At 38.7% G+C, this 26,656-nt stretch overlaps 2 protein-coding genes across 3 annotated transcripts in view; both read left to right on the forward strand.

Annotated features, from left to right (window-relative positions):
- The window catches only part of LOC142975288 (kinesin-like protein CG14535), a 342,628-nt gene extending 337,827 nt beyond the window's left edge, over positions 1 to 4,801 (forward strand). For both annotated transcript variants that reach the window (XM_076118043.1, XM_076118044.1), the window contains 3 exons: positions 705 to 902; positions 1,227 to 1,442; positions 1,698 to 4,801. In XM_076118043.1, coding sequence (XP_075974158.1) covers positions 705 to 902; positions 1,227 to 1,442; positions 1,698 to 4,372 — 3,089 coding nt within the window. In that variant the 3' untranslated portion in view covers positions 4,373 to 4,801. The remainder of the gene's footprint in view (positions 1 to 704; positions 903 to 1,226; positions 1,443 to 1,697) is intronic.
- Positions 4,802 to 14,667: 9,866 nt separating this feature from the next.
- LOC142975700 (uncharacterized) lies at positions 14,668 to 16,294 on the forward strand. Its single transcript, XM_076118700.1, has 2 exons — positions 14,668 to 14,856; positions 14,935 to 16,294. Exon 2 carries the CDS (start codon positions 14,990 to 14,992, stop codon positions 15,947 to 15,949), a length of 960 nt encoding a protein of 319 aa, XP_075974815.1. The 5' UTR covers positions 14,668 to 14,856; positions 14,935 to 14,989; the 3' UTR covers positions 15,950 to 16,294.
- Positions 16,295 to 26,656: the final 10,362 nt, after the last annotated feature.

Genomic DNA, 26,656 nt, shown 5'->3' on the forward strand with positions numbered 1-26,656 from the left:
TGCGGCAATGTTGGCACTAAACCCGAGCTTAGTGTACGTATTTTGGGATCACAACCAACTGAGTGAATAATTCGAACCTCGTTTTAATTATTGAAGGATTCCGGCACGCCACGTGGGGTTTACCTGGCGTTATAAGTGATTTCCCGTGTTCATCGGAGAGGAGTCGCGAAATAATACACTTTTAATTGTTTTATAAACAAAGTTTGGTCGTGTTAGTAATTGAGTAGCTCAATGTTTAATACATTATTTGTGGACTGAAACCAGATCCTTTTTTCCCCCGAATGATTAATTCAAAGGAATTGAGTTTATTAATTAAACATTTGTTAAAGAATGACATAAAATGTACATTTAAGGACTGTTTAAGGCACTAATCGAGACAAAAAAACAGCGTGTTTTTACATCGGTGAACGCCGTCGTTTGTCGTGTGACTACGGCAGTGCAGTATTAAGTATGTTTACTGATTATATTTTTTAACGGAAACCTCACCTACCTACAAAATATATTACAATTTTTTTTCATGATAAAGAACTCACATCTTTAATGACATGAACAAGGGTTTATGCACTTTTAAAAAAATGCCTTAAATCGACGTTCAATTAATACAAACTATAAACGACGAAGTTGAATAAATTACAGCAGAATTACTTCACATACACATAAACAAATCATTTTCCCCTGCTAAATTCCAACTCTCTCTTTCTCAGGTAAATCCTACACAATGTTGGGGCGACCGGACTCGACAGCTTCTCTTGGCGCCATTCCTTGCGCCATCACGTGGTTGTTCAGGGGCATAGCAGAACAAAGACACAAGTGCGGCACTCGCTTCTCAGTGCGAGTGTCGGCAGTGGAGCTGTGTACTAATACCAATCAGATCCGGGATCTGTTGGCTCCTTATCAGAATGGTTAGTTATTATTTTATGGATTTATGCGCCTATGGCGTTACACGTAGTATGATAGATCAATTGTGAGCTGAGAAAATTGTGTGGAAACAGTGAAGGAAAAAAGGGCTCCCTTCGTAACACATTCTTTATATCTACCTACAGTTTAATAAAATTAGGATGTAAGTAAGTACTCTCAACAATAAGTTAGATTGGTAATGAGCACGTCTAACCATAATAGACTATGACACTGACCAAGCTATCACCGTAAAAATTACAAGAACTGTATTTCATACTACACTACCCTAAACATTTTAGAAACATAATAATATTACTTTCTTTTATCAGATACAGAACAATCACCAGGAGTATACCTTCGAGACGATCCGCTTTTTGGAACACATCTGCAGAACCAGTCGGAACTTCGCGTGCACAGCGCGGAGAAGGCAGCCTTCTACCTGGACGCGGCACTGGCTACTAGAGGCGCCAGGGAAGAAGGAAAAGATAGTCATCTGCTGTATACTCTTCATCTTTATCAGTACAGCGTTGGAGGAAAAGGCGCAGGTAAGATATAGTAACACATTTACTTGTCGTTATCTCAAAAGCTTTAAATATATACATATATTATTTTTATCATATTGAACAGAAATTTCCATTAATAAAAATGGCTGTTCTGTCCCGTAATATAAATTAAAATCTTGTAATTTGTATACATGTTGAAGAGATAGTTTTGAGTTTAATTAAAATATTCCTTGGCACATTAAACGAGTCACAAACTAACAATATTTGAAATAAATATATTTTTCTCTTTGTGCACAGTTGCCGGAGGACGCAGCCGCCTGCATTTAATTGACCTTGGAAACTCTGAGAGAGGGAAAACAAACGGCGGTATACCACTATCTGGTTTAGGAAATATATTACTTGCAATATTCAATGGACAAAGACACTTACCGTACAGAGACCACAATCTCACACACGTTTTGAAAGAATGTCTTGGATCTCTCACATGTCACACAGCAATGATCGTGCATGTATCACCAAACACACAAAATTACTCCGATACGCTAACAACGTTACAGCTAGCTTCCAGAATACATAGACTTCGAAGACGAAAAGTGAAGTACTCGTCTAATAATAACGCTGGATCAGGTGGGAGTTCGGGTGAAGACGCTTCGAAACCAAGTAGTAGTGAGCCGGATCCTTCTAGCAGTGACCTATCAGCTGACACAGTCATTTACGTCGGGCCTTTAGATGACGCCACAGATGGTGAACATCCACCCGTGTACATACCACATATTAATTCAGGCGACAATAGATGTGTAATGAGTAAAGCCTTACGCGGATCAGTGGCGGAACAAAAACATAAGTCGTCTCTCTCTAAAGTTGTAGAAGAGAAAAGTCCTGTACATAAATTACACTCGTCTCCGAAAGCATCACCTTTGAAGACGTTACAGCCGAGTCATACCCCAAAAGCGTCTCCCGTACATTCAGTTACGTCGAAATCCACACCATTGAAAAAGGCCGGTGCAAAACATATATCAGATGATGTTAAAAGTACTAGTGATGAACAGTGGATAGATGGACCTAGAATATCCAAATCTAAATTAGTTGAAGCACGACACATAATCAAAGAAACACAGGGGAAGAAACGTGAAACATGGATAGACGGTCCAATGCAAGAAACTAAAGGACCAATACCACATCAAACACATCCACAATTTGAACCTGCGCCGATACAAGCTGCTCCAATACCACTTCAGATTGGCATTCTTGGTTCTCACGGCAATGAGAATTTAGGCTATGGGTATATGGACAATCATAAAAAGAATATGATTAGGAAATGGGTAGAAAATCAAACATCCCAAATACATAAATCAAGGCACAACTCTCCAAGTCACAGAGTTCATAAAGATTCTACTTCTAGAGTCGTTGAGGAACCTGAGACTAGCCATAGAATTGAACCTGTTATCAAAGATGCTGTTAGGCGTATACACGTAGAAGAATCCACTATAAGGACGGGTCTGAAAGCTGGTACCAAGGGAATGGTAATCGAGGAAGAAAATGTTGGGCCGCCTGATTCTCATTCTTCCCAGAAAAAATGTCCTAAGCAACCTAAACATGATATAGACGAAGACGATGATAGCGAAGAACTAGCTGAAATACCACCTGCTTTACCAATCATGCAACCAAGCAGCCTTAGTAGTAGAGAAGTATCTATGGAAAGTTTAGATAGTAAATATAAAGAAAGGTTAAGAATGGATGATGAATTAGTTTCAAATCACAGCAGAGATATAGATCCACATGGTATGAGTAAGGGCCCTAATGATGATGAAGACGAAATTTTAGAAATTATCGAAGTCGAAGAGCCCTTAGAACCTGTACCAATGCAGGACTGTTGTCTTCAAGTAACTGAAGAAGACATTGCTTTTTGCATGGGACTGGAGAATCCTTTGCCGGAAGTAGATCAAGAAGACGACGATCATCCTTTAAGGATATTGAGTCAGGAGAACCTGACAGTAGCATCTACGTTTACAGATACTTTGTCTTTGTACAGTGAAGTAGAACGTCAAATTCGGAACGAGGCCTATTTAAGACAAACTATTGGGTTTTATGCAGAAACCTATGCTGAACATGGACTTGATTTACATCCGCACGAAAGCTTGCCGTCATCGAGGTCAAGAATCGATGATCTATTAGGCTTAACTGACTTGTACGGTTCTAGACGTATGTTAGACAACACAGAAATGACAATGACGAGGATAGCTCCGCAGTTTCAGTCCCTTTCTTTATCTAATGTTAGAGATACTGAAGAATACGGTGGTGACGGTTCCGTATACAGTGAACCAGCTTATAGACCCAGTGATAAAATATGTAATAGTTGTAAACGAACAATGTCTAGACCGGGCAGTGCAGTAGGTGAGTGTGACGCATACCAGGATTTAGAAGCACATAACGACTGTTATGGCCCTTTCGAAAGGTACCGGGGAAACGAAATAACGGATGCTCGTATTGCGTCACTCAGGCATCCAGACGGCGCATCCGATCCTAATTTAAGAGAAGAAAGGAGGATGCCTGGGAACGGAGCACCATCGTTCAAAGAACTCAAATCAAATTTGCATCTTGAAGTAACGCCACCTGTAGTTACAACCGAACCACGAACCGAAAAAAGCGATAAAGGTATAGCAAGAGTAGTCGCGAGTTCGAAACCAGATGGATACGATAGTGGGCACGAATCTACACCACGGACGGGTAAACACAGTCCGGCGACTACGTCGAGGCGCGCCGAGTCAGGATACGATTCAGTGCCGCGAGATTCAGACGCGTCCTCTCTCGACTCGTACCCCACGCGACGCGCAGCTGTGGCCCGAGCGCACGCTAAAAAGCATACCACAGCGAAATATAAACAACACAGCGATCGTTCGTTTTGTTCGTGGCTCCGAAACCCATTTACTTGCAAGTATGCCGACACGGATCCAGAAATCAGTGATTTTTAAAGCAGACGCAACACAAATGTATTTTAATGTAAATTCTAAATACATAGTTATATCGTTAAGCTACGTTACCGAATTTAATCTGGAGACTGCTTTTGTACTCTAGTACTCGTATTTATAAAATAAATGCTTCGACACTGTCAGGTTACCACTGTATTTTTCTAGATTTAACGAAAGCTTCTAGCTCCGCTCTGAAATATGATAATTTAGATAATTGTAACACTATTGTAAATACAGATGTTATGCGAGGATTGCTATAACTTGTTAGCGTTTATCTTCTGCTCATTTTTGTACTTTTATACTGTCATCATGAACTACTTTACTCCCAAAGTAACTTGAAACAATTTCAAAAGTTATTTGTAGCTTTTGTATAAACTCTCTTGTAAATGTTCAAAAGCAAGATGTCTTCCTCTGTCTTCCCCTGTCTGTGACGATTTCATATCGAGGAGATTATTTTCTATATCTGCACTGGCACTGACCTCATTGTCGTAATGTTATCAGACGCCTTTGTTCCAACCACTTTGTACAATCCCTCAGTCTCTCAAAGCCAAATTCTCTTCGCGTCACTGCATATCACGGATAGTTTTAAAACTTTTATAATAATATACAGTTTATGAAATACTAGTGATTGGAACAAACTGCGTGTATTTATATCAATGTAACTAAAAATCTCGTTTCTAGAAATTAAGACTGTTGTCATTTCATTGGCCATGTTTTGTATAGCTTTAACGTTTTGATATATTGTAATGTATGAGAGATCTGAGTCGCGGCTACTGACCTAGTCCTGACTCCACCGCAATCATCAGCTTTATCGAATGTTGATGAATGAGTTATCGCTTTATGTCAATGTTTTGTTATTGTACTATTAATATTACAAATATATATCCTAAATTCTACTATGCGTTCGTATTAGTTTACAATAAATTGTTCGATTTCGATTAAATATGACTTTTATTTAATATAATCCGATCATCCACACAAATCTAGAACTACTTAAATGAAAAGGAAGCTATAAAACTAGGATCCGAACCAAGCGTATAATATTAGTTATTTTACTCGCTCAATTCAAATACACCATAATCGTTTATACCATAGTAAAGAGACCATCCGAATAAAAGCGGGTACATCGTAGCACTTAAAACAAAAAACCATGAATAAATAATGTGATAGCGAGCACTCCAACGCCCCACCGACGGGAATTTCCAAATCTTTTGGGGATATAAACTTTTTTCCCTCCTCAAAAAGTGGAACAACTTTTCTCTGTTAAGATGCAGCCCTATTATCTTTCATTTCTCCAGTAATTTAACATTCTCGGTGCGCCCCGCGAAAATCAAGCTATCAAGGAGGTTACCCTCCTTAGCAGGGTGACAACTTTTTTCTTGAAAATCTCCCAATAATTTGTTAAAGTGGCAGCTGGTTAGCCCATAACGCTTATCGGGTTCTAAAGAGATTTTAGCGTTTTTACATTAGATGGGGAAAGTTATATTTTTGATCGGTGAAGGCAATAAATTACACTTTTATTCCGATTTCGAATTGGCTAGAGTGAAATCGCGCTTTTTAATGTCCGGAAGTGCGTTTCACGAAATTGGGGAAGATGAAACTATTGAGATGGAAGAACAAAGAGGGCGCCGAGCACTTTATAGTAGATTACATTTTAGAAAATGTGATCTGGGAAATCCCATGATTTAATATTGTTGACTGAAATATTACACGGAATTTTTGCAAAGAAATATGAAGTGTCACGTATGAAAGTAACTGCCATTCCAATTGCCAAGTGATTTTGTATTTTCTATTACATGTGAAGCTTTTAAACAACCTATATCGAACGCATAAACATAAAGATTACAATCAATATCAACGTTTTTTTTTTAATAAAACTTACTCATTTGTAATTAGGTAGTTTCTACTAATTAAGTAACTATAGCGTTTAAGGGCCTCGATTTGTTGAAACATGAGATAATACGCAAATGGAGGAAGCAATTTGCAAACAAAAAACAAAATTAAACCAGAAGTCGTAATGAACTAATCTTTTCGATACAATCTACCTATAGCAGTAATATTCCTCTATATAATGAAATCAATACATCGACAGGAATACAACAGTTTTCTTAAAATGTCACATAATACAATACCAATAAGTACAAAATACGTACAAAAATAATAGCGAAGTACAAAGGCAACACGCGTCTACCGGCGAGTCGGTCCCAAACGTGAGTGGCACACAAATTACGACCACACATCAATAATACATCATACAAATATACACCTTATTACCAAAACAATAGGGGCTATAGTAAACTGTTGTTATGTGTCAGACGGAGCCTGAAACATAGAACGTGATACACAGTGAAATAATAACAGAATGGTATAGGTATCTGGGGTGGAATAGTGTATCAATCCTGGTTGAAGGTACGGGATAACATTTGTCATTGGAGTCAGTTACTTTACCGTTCGAATGACGAGATAAATATAAGAAAATAAATTTAGAAAAGGCATTATTACAATACGATCAATAAGAAACCTGCAACAGTTTTTTGTAAAATTAACAAAATATAATAGTTTGGCCTCAGTTGATTTGATTCTGATTATGGTCATCAATTAACTACTTAAAGCAAAATACACAAAATTCATAAATTGGTGAGTAATATTGGAAACAAGTCAGGCAATAGGAAAGTTCTTTTTCGACCTAAAGAAATAAGACAAAAGTGACTCTGTTGTCTTCAAAACAAGCGCCTGAAACGCAAAATAATCTACACTCATAAACAAGTCACGTCTAAATATCCAAGAAACCCAACTCGTTACAGCAAGCACAACGAAAGTTTTTAAACAATTTCCATTTCCGAACGCCAAAATAAATTGAATTGTTAACGGAATTGACGTTCGACGTTTGTATTGGCGCCAAACAAAAAATTCAAACTTGTATTCCGAATTCAAATGGGCGTTTTGACCAGATGGAGCCGGGAGAAAATGGTTTTTTGGGCCCAATATGGGACAAACATTGGGCTATTGGACCATTGGACCTAAGTATGTATTACGAGTTTTGTCCCAAAAGCTCGTGTAACGAACATTGGCGTGCGACGCTGAACGTGCCCAGAATGTTTACCGGTTCTTATCTTGCGATGCGTTTCAAACTCCGTATAAATTCAGCCTGTTTGAATAGAATATGTTCTTTCTTTATGTGTCACAAAGTGCCATGTCTTTTGGTCTTAGGTCTTGGGCTGGTCGTTAGGTTCTGAAAGCTTTTGTGGAAGATTACCATTGCTTTGGTCTTATATCAAAACCTATTTTCCGGTTACACAGTGACATTTTCGGTGAAAATACTCATCGCTTCGAGAGGAGTGCTAATAAATTATTCGCACTCACTTCCCAATAGTTTAACTAACTAGAAAGTCAGTCACTCTGTTAAAAAACGTCAGGTACGGGTCTCCCAACACTAGAGTCTAGACGTCAAACATTCAAAATATCTTTATTTTTAAATAAAAAAAGAAAACCATCACAAAGGTCAACAAGATGGAAAAATAGGAGTATAAAGTGTCAGGTACAGGTACATCGTTTCTATCTGTAGTTAGGATCTGGTGTATTTCTCTTGGCGTCAAAAACGCGTTTTGCCGCAATGTCGCAAATCGAATTTGTCTCCTCCGTCTTGAGCCGAATCAATCTGCATTATCCCTGCGACTGCAAGCGCGAGTGACAAGAGGTAGCGAGATTATGAACGAGGATAGAGCGAGTGTGAAAACGGTCTCATTTAATTAAATATCATCGTAGTACCTCGGTCTAAAGAAACGCACAATCGAAGAGTTTGAGATTATATTTGAAATTTACGTAAGATTATATTTATTTTCTTACGAGAACCTTAATACTTCTGTATGATTGTATATCACTTGTATATACTTGGGGACAATTAAAAGACAGTAAGGTCATTGACCAATAGAAGCTTGCTAAATTACATTTTTTTTATTACTTTAGCATTATTTAATATGACAACAAATTATAGTATATATTTACAAGAAGTGCTTAATATAATACTTTCAGAATGAACAACAGCACAATGTATTGTTAAATACTTCAAAATCTTCATCATTTCTTACAACTTAGACCATCAACAAAAACGTGTCGAAAGGCGACCGAAGCCGCAACGATTTCTCAGGCTTTGAGAACGCTCTCAAACTTAAAGCGCACGCACTTTAAGCGTGCTTACACATCGGGAACAGCCATCCTCACTATATCAGGTAATGTTGATACTTCACTTGCAATACGTATGACAGAAATGCAAAACTATTAATAGCATATTTATTTCAATACTAGCTGACCCGCGCAACTTCGCTTGCGTCACATAAAAGAGAATGGGCCAAAATTTTCCCCGTTTTTGTAACATTTTTACTGGTACCCAGCTCCTATCGGTCGTAGCGTGATGATATATTCCTCGATAAATGGGCTATCTAACACTGATTTTTTCAAATCGGACCAGTAGTTCCCGAGATTAGCGCGTTCAAACAGATTTCTTTGCGTTTTAATTATTATGACATAAAAATATCAAAACTATCAAGTCAAAAAGCGTCACAACTTCGAGTTGGATAACCGACTTTACAGATAAAGAGATAACAACTGTATAAAATACTGTCAGTTAGTTTTCAGGCCAAGGTATACAGAAACGATGACAGGCACGACTGTTTCAGGACCCCACATTCCAATTATTCGCAGTTAATCGTGTAATAAGTTATTTAATATAATTTAGTGCGGTTCCAACACGGACCAGTGGTCATAAAACGGGACACCCGCTGTCTTACCCTCGAGGGTCACAGTCCAAAGAATATCAAAAGGAAATTACGGTCTCCGAAAATCTCTTGATAGTAATTTATAGTCTGTTCGCGTTAAGAAAATACTGATATTTGACAGCGGGTCCTTGACCAATTATATCGCATTTTAATTATCTGCCTCTGTTGTCTGGTACCCCCGGTTTCTGAGGTTCAAAAATCAGGTCAGCCAAAACATAAATAATAAAATACCAATAGTACGTGCGAGTATAACTAGTATAACAATAAAAGACTAATAACATTTCTCAATAGTAGCCCGGAGTTTAGTAACGTGCTAAGTATAAGATAAGATATAGAAATAACACTGTTCATTGCGATATGACAATGTGGGTGTATTTTATACACCCCTATCTATCTATATATGGTTAGTGATCAACCGAGTGTCAAAGTTGTTCAAAGGCCTTTGACGTGGCTTAACGACTGTTATCTTAATTGACAACAATGGGACCAACTTTTTACGTAACCTCCGAAGCACGAAGAAGCTCAGTTCAAATACCACTATGCGGTCACCCATCTAAAGAATGACCGCAGCAACGGCTATCTACTTAACCCACAGATCTTTTACCGACCGGTAAGCACAACTGGCTATGAGCGCCTCGACTAAATAGTTATATACAATACATATTATACACCTCTCCTTAGACCTTAGCCTATTATACCGAAACCGATTACGATGAAAATTATCGGGTTTATTGTGACATGACTCACTTATATACCAGGGATGGATAAGGTTATTTTTGAAGTAATGCTTGCCAGTAGTGTCATGGGTAAAACAAGTATTGTTTTGTATTACTTTTGAAGCCTTTATTTATTTATTTTATTTGTGCTAACATTCGCTCATTATCGTCAGTAGGTGTCACGTACAGTCAAGTAAAAGCTCAGTACTTCAGCTTTACAAAGTTTACTGTTCATCCTTTGATATAACGCTCTTTAACGCACGTTATACCCCGATCGTGACAGTAAAATGGTCTTAATAATACTAAAATTATGATTATGAACGATAACTCTTCCTTAAGGTTCGATATTACTTTTTGTAAAGAAGGCTGAAGAATTATTATACTGATATTTTTTGGTTGTTTTCTACTTGATACGTTTTCTTTTAAAGACAACTCCTGCACTAAGAACAGTTCTCGTAACGCGGGGACTTTGACAAACATACAAACAACGGGCACAGAGTAAAACCAGGCCCGAAACAACTATTTGTGGATCGCACAATTGCTCCGAGTGAGAAACGAAACGAAACCGTAACCACCCAACGCAACGGAGGTGGCGTGGCGACTACTTTAACCACTGCGCCACGGAGATCTGGTCTTGACCTACGATTTAAAGTAGGTAACTTGGTGGACCACTTAAATATTTGTTAAGGTATAGGAATCGAAACGCATGCAAATTGCATAGCATTGCTTGCCCACAACCCTGCTACACTACATGCTCCGACATTTCTATGGAGCATTTTGTTCGGTATTTTAACCTTTTGTTCCATAACAACCAACATACGTCGTGGGTCCCACCTTCAAGTAAAATAAACCATGGCCAACTTTCTTCGCTCAAAGTAATGGCCCGTGAAGATTAGGGGAAATCTCATGTAATTCTTATAGACGAGGACACGTGCGAGCTAATTCACCACGAGAGCTTTGATCCGAATAAATTGTACTGCACCGCCTACCGTTACGCATTCGTGCACATTTACTATAATTATTCTAACAGGCGTTACGAGTTTTTACTATGAAACCTCGTTCTTTCACGGTAACATTTTTTGTTGACTAAATATCTGCATCATAAGCCGCATTTATTTAGCTTTATAGCGCGATTGAGAAGAACCTATACAATACCTATTCTTTTTAACCATATCTCCTGCAATAAAACCCGATATAACTGGGACAGTCTGACTCACCCCCGGTTTCTGAGGTACATTTAGCGGTAGTTTATCTATTCAATAGTGACAAAACTCATATCAAAAATGCTATTGGATAGACAAACTACCGCTAAATGAACTCAGATACCGGGGGTTAGCGGTGAACGATACAATTTAAGATTTCACGATTGTTTACACTAGAACGACAATCAAATATTGTTTTGTGAATTCGTTTTGGCATAATATTAAACAAAAACCTACAATAAAAATATAACAAATACATCATAAACACACGTATTTGTATATTGATATGAATATACAAATACGCGTATTCATACACGTATTTGTTTGCCATTGAGACTTGTTTATTTAGTTATTTTTATTTTACATCATTAGAGGACATCAGGTCGCAGCAAGATTTTCTTTAATTGTTTAAGTAAGTATTTAATATTTACTTACCTTCAAGTTATGGTCTTCTGGCAGCCGTTGCAGCTCGCTTAGTATGGTCATCTTCGGGTGGCAAAGGGTGGTTAGAAGCAGCAAGTGAACAAGTATCGCACCTCCCGTCCACGCGTGCGCCCGTTGCAAAGTTTTCATGCCACCCGCTTCACATTTTATCTGGTTGTAATTGGGAAAAATAAAATTTCGTTCAACAGTAGGTACGATGAAGGTATATCGAAAATAATCAAATATTATAATTATGCTTGCCTTACGTATAGTTATTATTATATTAGATAAAGAAAGAAAGAATGTAATGAGCTCTGTGCTCATGTCTGCTGAAGTGCTAAATAAGCAATTTAACCACGACCGGGCCGGGGAGCCTCTCATGATGGCAACTTCACTTTACTACTAGAACTAGGCTTCGAATGTCAATAATGTCATGTTATTCTGCACTACACCCAACTAATTGTATTTTTACTATAATAAATACTTATTTATTTTATACTAGATTATTGATTTCACATTTAGAGAAGAGTGAAGTAGCAGGTGTTTCCAAACAAGAGTGACTGAGCACTTATATCAGAGGCGGAACCTTCGATCTTCCCTTTAAAATTGCCTCTGTACGTGACGAGAAACACAATCAGAGAAGACATTATTTTAATACTATGTTTTGCTACTTTCTATCGATACAAATATTAGTATTTTGGAAAAAACCGTGTTATTAATAAGGCATGAAAGAAATAAAAAATCTATCTAGTGTACTTAAAATAAATCTGTAGAGAGGCCAATTCTGTACACTAAATATATTTTCCAAATAACTATCAGGGGGTGATTCGTGATTGATGCTGATGCCAAAAATGCAATCAGTATTTTTTTTGTCTGTCTGTCTATCTGTCTGTATGTTCTTCATAAAGATACAAAAACTTCTCCATGGATTTTAAAGAAACTTGGTACAATTATTCTTCATATTCCAATCAACAAGAGCAGAGCAGTAAAGGAAACTGTTTGGAATATGCAATTTTTGCACAAACTACTCAATAATTAATTACATTGATTGTTCGGTCCTTCTTGGTAAAGTATCCATTAATGTGCCACACAGAGTCCCTCGGCATCCCTGCGCGCTACTAAGAGCCCCACGACACAGAACAAATCTTGGTAGACACTCACCTATTGTTCGGTTAACCAACCAATACAATACCATATCGGGGTTCTCTCAGGACATAAACGTCTTTGGCAACATTCTGGCAAAGTTTAAAAACAATATAATAACTTATTACAACAGCTTTACTAATGGTTTCAATGTTTAGTACATTTTCTTGTACATACTTAACTTAATTTAATTACTCAAATATAATATCTATACATGTCGCGGAAGTACATATAAATAATGAACAGTGTATAAAAAGAACTTTACACGTAAACTTATGTTTGAAGGTGATCGTAAACCGCAGGAAACCGAAGATCATACACTACGCTAAGATTACTATTGAAAAGTAAGATTCTCGTGAATTATGAGTGTTTCATATCATTTATTGTCCATTTCGAGAAAGTAAGCGCATGTTCGCAACGAGTCTTCAACGAACGAAAGAATTGCCATCTGCAGGTTAGGCAACCCTTGGCGCGGTCATTTCATGGATGAGTTACCGCATAGCGGTTATTGAACTGAGCGTCTTCGTGCTTCGGAGGACGCGTAACAAATAAGTCCCGATTGTTGTGAATTAAGAGATGTGATAAGTCGTTAATATATCACAAGCCTATCGGGCATTCTATCACCCACTTTCCCCATAGCGGAAGGCAGAGAGTGCAGAGACCAAAGATCGCGATTTTGTACGATCCTTACAAACTTCCCTAGCTTGAGTCACACACATGTTGTCATACAGGACCGCCGGTTACGTACTACATACCTGGCCTTCTTGCAGGACATCACCCATTTGATCCGCATATCTTTCTAAGGCGTCCCATCCTGGGTGTAAGTACGTAAATCACTAAGAGGGAAAATATCTACTTAACCAGAACGCCGCAGGCGGGGTACAGTGGAAAGCTCAGAGAAAGTTTTTGTCATAAACGGAAGATTTACCCAAGGTAAATAATATACAGGAGCAGAAGAAATAACCTGTGGGCTTACTCGCGAGGTCCCGACATAACTTTCGACTTCGATTAAATCAGATTCGAGCTTATGTCGAATCGTACTTGTAAATTCCAAACTAACGCGTGATCAAACACAGGCACAGAATGAGAATAATCTAAATCAAACAATCCAGTGACTTTCATTTTAAGCCAGCGTTCAATTATGCGCTAGTTTGGAATTACTTCGATTCTGTCGAGAGCAGATACTCGTACGTCGGCTGTATCTAAAATCATTTCTAGAATCAGGCTTGATAATAATAAATACTATATGGGGTCAAGCATTGAATGAACCACCATTCCTTCATTACTATCAATGTAAACGCGTCTTTGGAGTTCATTGCTTACACTGAACGATTTAATAAACGCGAATACGGCTATTAAAGGACATTGCATCCGAGTATCTCATTGATAGTGGACGCCATTAAGACATACCGCGACAAAATAACTTATGCAGTGAGAAAATGGTTTATGCATTGTAAGTAACAATTTTTATTCAATAACTAGCGGCTGTGTCCGATTTCATCCGGCGATTTAGTAGTATTTTATCCCGATGACCCCGTTCCCTTAAGAACTTGGATTCCCTCGATTCAATACGGGTCAACAGTAAATTTAACCTGACATTTACAAACATGTTAAAAAAAGAATTATCCAATTTGGTGTAATTGTTTAAAGATTTCTCGTGTTTAAAAGTATCTTATGGATTAATCGAGGTTATGAGCTATTACTGTACCATTGTTTTTCATTCGAATTTGTCTAGTAGTTTTTCCGTGAAAAAATAACAAACATACACTCACAACCTTTAGTATTTATATTATCGTATGGTTAGTTTATACTTATACGATTTTATCGTATTGTCAATGGTCAACCAAGTGTCAAAGTAATTAAAGCTGCCTGAAGGACCTTTGACAGGGCTTAACGACTGTTTGTACTTAATGTTATTAAAACTATCGTGTATTGTACAAATATTTAATACCAAGACCGTGTCCAGAAGGGGCGAATTCGCCGCGTATTGATACGCGTGAACTCGTTCGCGCGTTACCAAGACACTAAGCGCCCATACATCGTGTCCACAAGCTTCGCGCGAGGTCAAAATACAAGCGAAGCTCACGCTCATTGTAGACAGAATGTCCGCGCGAAACACGCGCAAAAGAGACGCGGCGAATTCGTCTCTTCTGGATAAGGTCTAAGATCCACAAGACCACAACGGATCTTAATGGAACATCCGTATCTTCATCATCGCCTACCGTCGAGTGAGATTGAAAACATATATGTACATAATTAATCCAATATTAAATAACTTTGAGTTAATCATAACTTTTTTGTAACAGTTTTGTGGTCGGCTTGTTCCTGGCATTTGAAGCATACTGGACCCTTAAATACTCCATGCTGCCGAGTAGACAAAAACCAAAAAAATATTCACTACCTCCGGGCTACACTTTACCGTACGGAGTCGAGCTGCTGCCAGGGGGACGTTTAGCCCCAGGGGTCAGATTACCTCCAGGATTTGTGCTACCACCAGGAGTACTGCTGCCTCCTCACGTCATTTTACCACCTGGAGCCGTAATACACGAAGGCGCCTGCCTGCCCCCAGGAACTAATTTACCTCCAGACTTCGAACTAGCACATGATGTAAAAATTTCACCAGGCGTTAAGCTACCTCCGGGTGTCCATTTACCAGCCAAATTCGTGTTACCCATTAACATGACGTTGCCGCCAAGAACAAGACTACCACCGCATTTTGTGTTACCACCAGACGTAGATTTACCTCCCGACGTGATGATAGCACCATTTGTCAAATTTCCACCTGAAGTGAAGATACCGCCTGGAGCAAAGTTTCCGCCAGAGTTTGTACTACCACCGAAAATAAGGTTACCTCCAGGGATCAAGCTACCACCAGAAATCGATTTACCACGAGGTATTGTTTTACCGCCAAATGTTAAATTACCTCCTGGAGTAATAATACCAGTAGATGCCCAGCTTCCGCCAAATTTGTACCTACCACCGAAAGTCGTGTTGCCTCCGGGAGTGGAGTTACCGCCGGGTGTGAGGCTGAAGAAGACCCATTTACTTCCACCTGGAGTAATTCTGCCACCTGATCTGGAACTCCCACTTGGAATAGTATTACCTGCAGGTATTGAGCTGCCACCAGGTGTAATTTTTCCACCAGGATTTGTTTTACCACCAGGAATAGACGTTCCGCCAGGCGCAAAAATTCCACCAGGGTTCGTGTTGCCGCCTGGTGCAACGCTGCCCCCGGGAGTAGATGTACCGACACCTCCTCCTCCGGAAGATGAAACTAAGCCACCTTGGTGTGGCCTACATGATACTCAATGCAGCAGGTGATTAAAAATAACAACATTTATATGGATAAATACAATAAAAGTATTAATATATCAATAGCTAACAAGAACTATTAATAACTGACAATAATGTTCTGAGAATGGCCTTATATGGCAGCTTGTTGTGCGGTTCGATAACGAAGCCAATAAAACTACTATACTCGACCGGTGTATATGTTACTGTAAAAGCCCGAACGGTGGTAAATCCTAAGATTTTCCGGTATAACCTAAGATTTACCAACTCGCAATGGTAAAAGTCCGAACAATTCTTTTATTTCGAACTTTTACCTATATTCACTTGATGATGTCGAGATGTCGCCGGAGCCCCGCTTCGCGGGGCTCCTCCTTCTGGGTGGTTAAAAAAAAATAACCTTTGCCCAAAACTCCTTCTTAACTATGTCACGGTATATAATTATACCGTGAAATAGTTATAAACATAGTTATGGAGGTGGATTTTTTTATATATCGTAACATAGTTTTTAAACTCTGGCTTGTTCGGACTTTTACCATTGAGAGTTGGTAAATCTTAGGTTTTGCCGGAAAATCTTAGGATTTACCACAGTTCGGGCTTTTACAGTAACATATAGATGGAGAAAGCGGCGAGTGATGGGAGACCGATCTAGGTCGATGTAGCACATACTCGTAGCGTGCCGATCCGAGTGCGTTCTCGGTCTAGGCAGGCGCGCGCTGTGCCTGACGGCGCCGGCTGATGTTGGCGCGTCGTTTTGTTTGTCGCGTCACTCCTGATGTTAATTAAAGTCAAAATGTCGTATTACGAATAGTGGTCGAAAATGCAGAGACGTCACTGCTTTATGTTTGAGCTCCACACTCATTGACGTACCGCCATGTTTTACATACTTAAATATCACTGTTTACACTGATTTCAACAAATTAGGTAAGAACGCAGAAGCTCTTAATTTGTATAAATTGGAAAGCTTAAGACACTATAATACCTAGTGCACCAGTTACACTTATTATAAAGTATTTGTTTAAAACATAATATTGTGGTTAGGTATAACTTATAAGTAATTCGATTTTAATAAAACTATTTTAATTTATTTTTAATTTTATTTATGAATCCTAGTTTCTATCACATTTAATTTTAGTGTATAACATGGTTAATTTTGGAACCCTTTTCACCAAAAGTTGACAGGCTATAACCACTGCACCTGTATTCAAACATCAGCAAACTATAATTAAAATCATGAAACAATATTGTGACAAATGCACCCAAATATATTACTATTCTAGGATAAAACCTAGAATAATAGACAGATCAGGCTTTGAGTCTAACACGCTGGCAAGTTATGTTAGGGACGGTAGATTCCTTGTTTCACAATCTTCAAGCGTACATAGTTTCCTATATTATCCTATTCATAATAATATCTAATTTAATTGTATTGATTTTTGAAGTAAGTATAATTGTTTCTGACATTTAAACTTATTCATTTGACTGATTCGTATATTATGTGTGAAATATTAATTTTAGGTGACGATCGTTACCCCTCGTACGCGGGGCACATACATACAAAATATATAAATATTCGAATAAAACAACGTGGGATCTTGCTTTTGATGTTTGTTGTTTTTTGTTACAATAGGTAAAATAAGTCTTCGTGTAGAGTATAATATCAGTCAGTAGCAAAATATACTCAAGATATGTTTTCTTTATTTTAAATTATTCCTTTTTTCGCACGTACGTGTTACTATTCGTGTACGTGCGAATAAACTACCCTAGAGTGTACGAAGGTACCCCACATCTGTACATAGGTGCCCCATAGTTGGAGCAGATTCGTACATAGTCCGGGTTTAGTTAAAACCATATCTAATTGTGGATGAAACATTAGATGAAACCATCTGTATTTTTTTTAAATGGATCTCAGATAGACTATGAATTTAAGATACCCATTAATTTGGGTTATTCACCAACTCGACACAAGAGACCGGACACACGTGTGTCAAGTTGGTGAAATTCAAAATTAGTACTTCTATAACTCTTTAAAATATAGCTTGATTAGAATGACAGATGTCAAACTGTTTTGACTAGGGTTGTAGAAGTATTGATCAAAATCGATAGCGAAAAAATTGAATCTAAAATAATAATATTCGATTCAATTATTTTTGAATTTGCCTTTTACGAATTGTTGTTGTGAATCTTATCGTTTAAGCAAATTCGTATAGGACGACCAGCCCTACTTTTAACACTGCACGGAGACCTCTCCTAGTTTAGTATTAATTAATAAATTTAAACAATTATTTATTTAGTATTAATTAGGATCAATTAAATAAAACAATGAAAACAGTTAAATAAAATTAATTTATTCAGTTAATGGTGCAATTCTGATGATAGGGATGAGGATGATAGTAATGTAGGATGCGCAATTAATGGTGCGCAGAGGGTAAGCTGAATACAGAGCAAAAACTGAAGATTTCCAACTTATGCCGCAAGGTAGGAAGTGGAACATCGCAAATCGCTGTCCTATATCAGTCTCTGAAGCAGAAACCCCTTACATAGCAATTAAGAACGAAGCCCTTCAAGAAAACTGTGACCTAACTGAGCATATCTCTGGACTCAAGAGGACGATTCTGGAAACTAGCTCTACTAGTGCTTCCTTTGCTGACATGGTCAAAAAGGGATCAAAAAGTTTTGTTCGGCCTGCCAACTCTAGTTCTGTTGCGATTTACCCAACAGATAAGAAGAAATCGAGCGACGAGACAAAGTCTCTCGTTCAAAAAATCATTCGACCGGAACAAATGAAGCTGCAGGTGCGCGGACTCCGCAAAACAAAAAACGGCGGCGTCATCATAAGCACGGAGTCTAAGACTGATGCGAAAAATTAAAACAGGCAGTCCAGTCCTCCACTTCCGGGCTTACAGCTAATGAACACCAAAAGCGCAAACCTAGGATCGTGGTCGTCGAGGTACCCACTATGGCCGAAAATGAGGCTTTCAATTGCATTTTCGAGCAAAATTTAGCCGACAAGATTCCGTCAATGTCTCTGCATTCCTTTTTGACCGCATGCAAATTGAGCCATAAATCCGTCAGGAAAGATGCCCGGACCTGCAAGTACGTAATGCAAGTTCATTAATGAGTCATCTTGTCCTGTCAGGGACTTCACACTTGTAACTCGTTGTTGCAAGTGCCAGCAGTACGGGCACGCGGCAAAATCCTGCCGCGAAGATGGCCCTGTTTGCGGACACTGTGTGGTAGTAGAACATACAGTGTTGGAGTGCCAAAAGAAACATGAGCCACCAAAATGCGCCATTTGCTCACGTTTTACAAAGCCCAACAACCATCAGACGGAAGAAGCAGATTGTCCTGCCAAAAAAGCTGCTGAACTGAGATACATCAACTCGGTTGATTACGAGGGTGCATAGTCGTTTTAATTAAACTTAAATAAAATTAGTTAGTTTACACGTTTAATATGATGAATTGTTCTACTTAGTTTTTGTATTCGTTGTTTGTTCAGACGATGTATAAATTTCATTATAACTCTACTAACGTTTAATGTTTTTATTTATTGTATTTAACTGACTACCTAATTAAAAACTATATTCAATCAAAATGTAAATTTCTATATCTGTAATTAGTTTACGTAGGTATTATAGGTAAGTAATTCGATTAACGATAGTACTATAATCGGAACGTTATTTCAAAAGACTGATAATATAATGGACAGACTTATAGTTATTTCTAAAAGTCCCCGAGGCACAAGAGTAATTCTAAGTGCGTGAAAAACTAAGAGAAAAGAAAGAAGGCTGAAGAACTATTATACTGATAGATTTTTTGGTTGTTTTCTACTTGATTTGTTTTCTTTTAAAGACAACTCCTGCACTAAGAACTGTTCTCGTAACGCGGGGACTTTGACAAACATACAAACAACGGGCACAGAGTAAAACCAGGCCCGAAACAACTATTTGTGGATCACACAATTGCTCCGAGTGAGAAACGAAACCGCAACCACCCAACGCAACGGAGGTGGCGTGGCGGCTACCTTAACCACTGCGCCACGGAGATCTGGTCTTGACCTACGATTTTAAGTAGGTAACTTGGTGGACCACTCAAATATTTGTTACTAGCTGACCCGCTCAACTTCGCTTGCGTCACATAAGAGAGAATTTTCCCTGTTTTTGTAACATTTTTCGTTGCTACTCAGCTCCTGATGGCCGTAGCGTGAAGTTATATAGCCTAAAGCCTTCCTCGATATATGGGCTATCTAACACTAATAGAATTTTTCAAATCAGACCCGTAGTTCCTGAGATTAGCGTGTTGAAACAAACAATCAAACAATCAAACAATCAAACAATCAAACAATCAAACAATCAAACAATCAAACAATCAAACAATCAAACAATCAAACAATCAAACAATCAAACAATCAAACAATCAAACAATCAAACGATCAAACAATAAAACGAACAAACTTTTCAGCTTTATAATATAAGTATAGATTTTAGGCTGATTTTAGTCTTACGCCGACGGCACGCACCATCAGCGCTTATGGCCGATATATATAAATTTCTAGGAAGCGTTTTTAAATGACGCGTAGCTATCAGCGCGCACAGTGGTCAGCGCCGATAGCTTTTGGCTTTCAGGGAGCGTTCTAGCGTCGAGCGGACCGGACGTCGTCAGCGCGTACAGTTTTTGTAGATAGTACAAAGCAGCAATAATTAATACACTCTGCATTATGGCCGTCGTCTGTACAGTAAGGCGGTAAGTACGATACTGATACGCGCTGAGCTATGAGCGCTGACGGTGAGCGTGAGACTAAAATTAGCCTTAGGTATAGGAATCGAAACGCATTCAAATTGCATAGCATTGCGTGCCCAAAACCCTGCTACACTACATGCTCCGACATTTCTATGGAGCATTTTGTTCAGTATTTTAACCTTTTGTTCCATAACAACCAACATTCGTCGTGGGTCCCACCTTCAAGTAAAATAAACCATGGCCAACTTCGCTTAAAGTAATGGCCCGTGAAGATTAGGGGAAATCTCAGGTAATTCTTATAGACGAGGACACGTGCGAGCTAATTCACCACGAGAGCTTTGATCCGAATAAATTGTACTGCACCGCCTACCGTTACGCGTTCGTGCACATTTACTATAATTATTCTAACAGGCGTTACGAGTTTTTACTATGAAACCTCGTTCTTTCACGGTAACATTTTTTGTTGACTAAATATCTGCATCATAAGCCGCATTTATTTAGCTTTATAGCGCGATTGAGAAGTACCTATACTATACCTATTCTTGTCAACCATATCTCCTGCAATAAAACCCGATATAACTGGGACAGTCTGACTCACCCCCGGGTTCTGAGGTACAATTAGCGGTAGTTTATCTATCCAATAGTGACAAAACTCATATCAAAAATGCTATTGGATAGACAAACTACCGCTAAATGTACTCAGAAACCGGGGGTTAGCGGTGAACGATACAATTTAAGATTTCACGATTGTTTACACTAGAACGACAATCAAATATTGTTTTGTGAATTCGTTTTGGCATAATATTAAACAAAAACATACAATAAAAACATAACAAATACATCATAAACACACGTATTTGTATATTGATATGAATATACAAATACGCGTATTCATACACGTATTTGTTTGCCATTCAGTACCTCGATTCTCTACCACTATCGACTACCGACAACCGGCTAGCAATCGACATTTGACATTTAGAGTGTATTGCCAAAATGTTTCCTACGACACCCGTCAGAGGCGCTGATCAGATTTTCATACAAAATTTCTCGATGACAGTTCGGTTGTCGGTAGTCGATAGTAGTAGAGAATCGGGCTACAGACTTGTTTATTTAGTTATTTTTATTTTACATCATTAGAGGACATCAGGTCGCAGCAAGATTTTCTTTAATTGTTTAAGTAAGTATTTAATATTTACTTACCTTCAAGTTATGGTCTTCTGGCAGCCGTTGCAGCTCGCTTAGTATGGTCATCTTCGGGTGGCAAAGGGTGGTTAGAAGCAGCAAGTGAACAAGTATCGCACCTCCCGTCCACGCGTGCGCCCGTTGCAAAGTTTTCATACCACCCGCTTCACATTTTATCTGGTTGTAATTGGGAAAAATAAAATTTCGTTCAACAGTAGGTACGATGAAGGTATATCGAAAATAATCAAATATTATAATTATGCTTGCCTTACGTATAGTTATTATTATATTAGATAAAGAAAGAAAGAATGTAATGAGCTCTGTGCTCATGTCTGCTGAAGTGCTAAATAAGCAATTTAACCACGACCGGGCCGGGGAGCCTCTCGTGATGGCAACTTCACTTTACTACTAGAACTAGGCTCAGAATGTCAATAATGTAATGTTATTCTGCACTACATCCAACTAATTGTATTTTTACTATAATAAATACTTATTTATTTTATACTAGATTATTGATTTCACATTTAGAGAAGAGTGAAGTAGCAGGTGTTTCCAAACAAGAGTGACTGAGCACTTATATCAGAGGCGGAACCTTCGATCTTCCCTTTAAAATTGCCTCTGTACGTGACGAGAAACACAATCAGAGAAGACATTATTTTAATACTATGTTTTGCTACTTTCTATCGATACAAATATTAGTATTTTGGAAAAAACCGTGTTATTAATAAGGCATGAAAGAAATAAAAAATCTATCTAGTATACTTAAAATAAATCTGTAGAGAGGCCAATTCTGTACACTAAATATATTTTCCAAATAACTATCAGGGGGTGATTCGTGATTGATGCTGATGCCAAAAATGCAATCAGTATTTTTTTTGTCTGTCTGTCTATCTGTCTGTATGTTCTTCATAAAGAAACAAAAACTTCTCCATGGATTTTAAAGAAACTTGGTACAATTATTCTTCATACTCCTGGGCAGGTTATAGAACACTTTTCATCACGCTACCATCAATAGGAGCAGAGCAGTAAAGGAAACTGTTTGAAATATGCAATTTTTGCACAAACCACTCAATAATTAATAACATTGATTGTTCGGTCCTTCTTGGTAAAGTATCCATTAATGTGCCACACAGAGTCCCTCGGCATCCCTGCGCGCTACTAAGAGCCCCACGACACAGAACAAATCTTGGTAGACACTCACCTATTGTTCGGTTAACCAACCAATACAATACCATATCGGGGTTCTCTCAGGACATAAACGTCTTTGGCAACACTCTGGCAAAGTTTAAAAACAATATAATAACTTATTAAAACAGCTTTACTAATGGTTTCAATGTTTAGTACCTTTTCTTGTACATACTTAACTTAATTTAATTACTCAAATATAATATCTATACATGTCGCGGAAGTACATATAAATAATGAACAGTGTATAAAAAGAACTTTACACGTAAACTTATGTTTGAAGGTGATCGTAAACCGCAGGAAACCGAAGATCATACACTACGCTAAGATTACTATTGAAAAGTAAGATTCTCGTGAATTGTGAGTGTTTCATATCATTTATTGTCCATTTCGAGAAAGTAAGCGCATGTTCGCAACGAGTCTTCAACGAACGAAATAATTGCCATCTGCAGGTTAGGCAACCCTTGGCGCGGTCATTCCATGGATGAGTTACCGCATAGCGGTTATTGAACTGAGCGTCTTCGTGCTTCGGAGGACACGTGAAAAGTAAGTCCCGATTGTTGTGAATTAAGAGATGTGATAAGTCGTTAATATATCACAAGCCTATCGGGCATTCTATCACCCACTTTCCCCATAGCGGAAGGCAGAGAGTGCAGAGACCAAAGATCGCGATTTTGTACGATCCTTACAAACTTCCCTAGATTGAGTCACACACATGTTGTCATACAGGACCGCCGGTTACGTACTACGTACCTGGCCTTCTTGCAGGACATCACCCATTTGATCCGCATATCTTTCTAAGGCGTAAAGTTTTTGTCATAAACGGAAGATTTACCCAAGGTAAATAATATACAGGAGCAGAAGAAATAACCTGTGGGCTTACTCGCGAGGTCCCCACATAACAATCGACTTCGATTAAATCAGATTCGAGCTTATGTCGAATCGTACTTGTAAATTCCAAACTAACGCGTGATCAAACACAGGCACAGAATGAGAATAATCTAAATCAAACAATCCAGTGACTTTCACTTTAAGCCAGCGTTCAATTATGCGCTAGTTTGGAATTACTTCGATTCTGTCGAGAGCAGATACTCGTACGTCGGCTGTATCTAAAATCATTTCTAGAATCAGGCTTGATAATAATAAATACTATATGGGGTCAAGCATTGAATGAACCACCATTCCTTCATTACTATCAATGTAAACGCGTCTTTGGAGTTCATTGCTTACACTGAACGATTTAATAAACGCGAATACGGCTATTAAAGGACATTGCATCCGAGTATCTCATTGATAGTGGACGCCATTAGGACATACCGCGACAAAATAACTTATGCAGTGAGAAAATGGTTTATGCATTGTAAGTAACAATTTTTATTCAATAACTAGCGGCTGTGTCCGATTTCGTCCGGCGATTTAGTAGTATTTTATCCCGATGACCCCGTTCCCTTAAGAACTTGGATTCCCTCGATTCAATACGGATCAACAGTAAATTTAATTGACATTTACAAACATGTTAAAAAAAGAATTATCCAATTTGGTGTAATTGTTTAAAGATTTCTCGGGGTTAAAAGTATCCTATGTATTAATCGAGGTTACGAGCTATTACTGTACCATTGTTTTTCATTCGAATTTGTCTAGTAGTTTTTCCGTGAAAAAATAACAAACATACACTCACAACCTTTAGTATTTATATTATCGTATGGTTAAGTTACATATACGATTTTATCGTATTGTCAATGGTCAACCAAGTGTCAAAGTAATTAAAGCTGCCTGAAGGACCTTTGACAGGGCTTAACGACTGTTTGTACTTAATGTTATTAAAACTATCGTGTATTGTACAAATATTTAATACTAAGACCGTGTCCAGAAGGGGCGAATTCGCCGCGTATCGATACGCGTGAACTCGTTCGCGCGTTACCAAGACACTAAGCGCCCATAAATCGTGTCCACAAGCTTCGCGCGAGGTCAAAATACAAGCGAAGCTCACGCTCATTGTAGACAGAATGTCCGCGCGAAACACGCGCAAAAGAGACGCGGCGAATTCGTCTCTTCTGGATAAGGTCTAAGATCCACAAGACCACAATGGATCTTAATGGAACATCCGTATCTTCATCATCGCCTACCATCGAGTGAGATTGAAAACATATATGTACATAATTAATCCAATATTAAATAACTTTGAGTTAATCATAACTTTTTTGTAACAGTTTTGTGGTCGGCTTGTCCCTGGCATTTGGAGCATACTGGACCCTAAAATACTCCATGCTGCAAGGTTTACAAAAACCAAGAAAATATTCACTACCTCCGGGCTACACTTTACCGTACGGAGTCGAGCTCCTGCCAGGGGGACGTTTAGCCCCAGGGGTCAGATTACCTCCAGGATTTGTGCTACCACCAGGAGTACTGCTGCCTCCTCACGTCATTTTACCACCTGGAGCCGTAATACACGAAGGCGCCTGCCTGCCCCCAGGAACTAAATTACCACCAGACTTCGAACTAGCCCGTGATGTAATAATTTCACGAGGTGTAAAGCTACCTCCGGGTGTCCATTTACCACCCAAATTCGTGTTACCCATTAACGTGACGTTGCCGCCAAGAACAAGACTACCACCGCATTTTGTGTTACCACCAGACGTAGATTTACCTCCTGAAGTGATGATAGCACCATTTGTCAAATTTCCACCTGAAGTGAAGATACCGCCTGGAGCAAAGTTTCCGCCAGAGTTTGTACTACCACCGAAAATAAGGTTACCTCCAGGGATCAAGCTACCACCAGAAATCGATTTACCGCGAGGTATTGTTTTACCGCCATTGGTTAAATTACCTCCTGGAGTAATCATACCAGTAGATGCCGAGCTTCCGCCAAATTTGTACCTACCACCGAAAGCCGTGTTGCCTCCGGGAGTGGAGTTACCGCCGGGTGTGAGGCTGAAGAAGTCCCATTTACTTCCACCTGGAGTAATTCTGCCACCTGATCTGGAACTCCCACTTGGAATAGTATTATATGCAGGTATTGAGCTGCCACCAGGTGTAGTTTTTCCACCAGGGTTTGTTTTACCACCAGGAGTAGAGATTCCGCCATTCGCAAAACTTCCACCAGGGTTCGTATTGCCGCCTGGTGTAACGCTGCCCCCGGTAATAGAGATACCGACAACTCCACCTCCCAAAGTAACGACAGCTGCACCTCCCAAAGCACCGTCACCTGCACCGTCACCTGCACCGTCACCTGCACCTACCAATGCACCTACTTCAGAAACTACCAATGAACCTACTGAACCTTAACTCGGACCTACACATTATTTGTCTCATCTGATGGATCAAATCGTTAATCAAAAATGTTTTTAAACATATTTGTAGACAAAATAATTTGCTACAAATTATGCTTTTACAATTTTATTGTAAGAGGCATAGTTTCCGAGTTTTAGCGACAAAAGTGTTTCCACCCCCTTTTCTAAGATGGCGACCGGAGGACAAGGGTGGTGACCCCACAAACTTCAAGTTAAGCTTCTATTGACCCCCCTACATGTCCCAAAAATAAAATTGCGTCCTCTAAGAAATGCAATATTCCGCCCTCAAATTGTAACATTTCAATGGACTAATAATACTTAGTTATAACCAGGAAGATTC

The sequence above is a fragment of the Anticarsia gemmatalis genome, chromosome 9, assembly GCF_050436995.1.
Source record: "Anticarsia gemmatalis isolate Benzon Research Colony breed Stoneville strain chromosome 9, ilAntGemm2 primary, whole genome shotgun sequence".
In the NCBI taxonomy this organism is placed as follows: domain Eukaryota; kingdom Metazoa; phylum Arthropoda; class Insecta; order Lepidoptera; family Erebidae; genus Anticarsia; species Anticarsia gemmatalis.

What these genes read in the sequence shown, in the direction of transcription:
- LOC142975700 (XM_076118700.1), top strand. Translation starts at nt 14,990, where the DNA reads ATGCTGCCGAGTAGACAAAAACCAAAAAAATATTCACTACCTCCGGGC.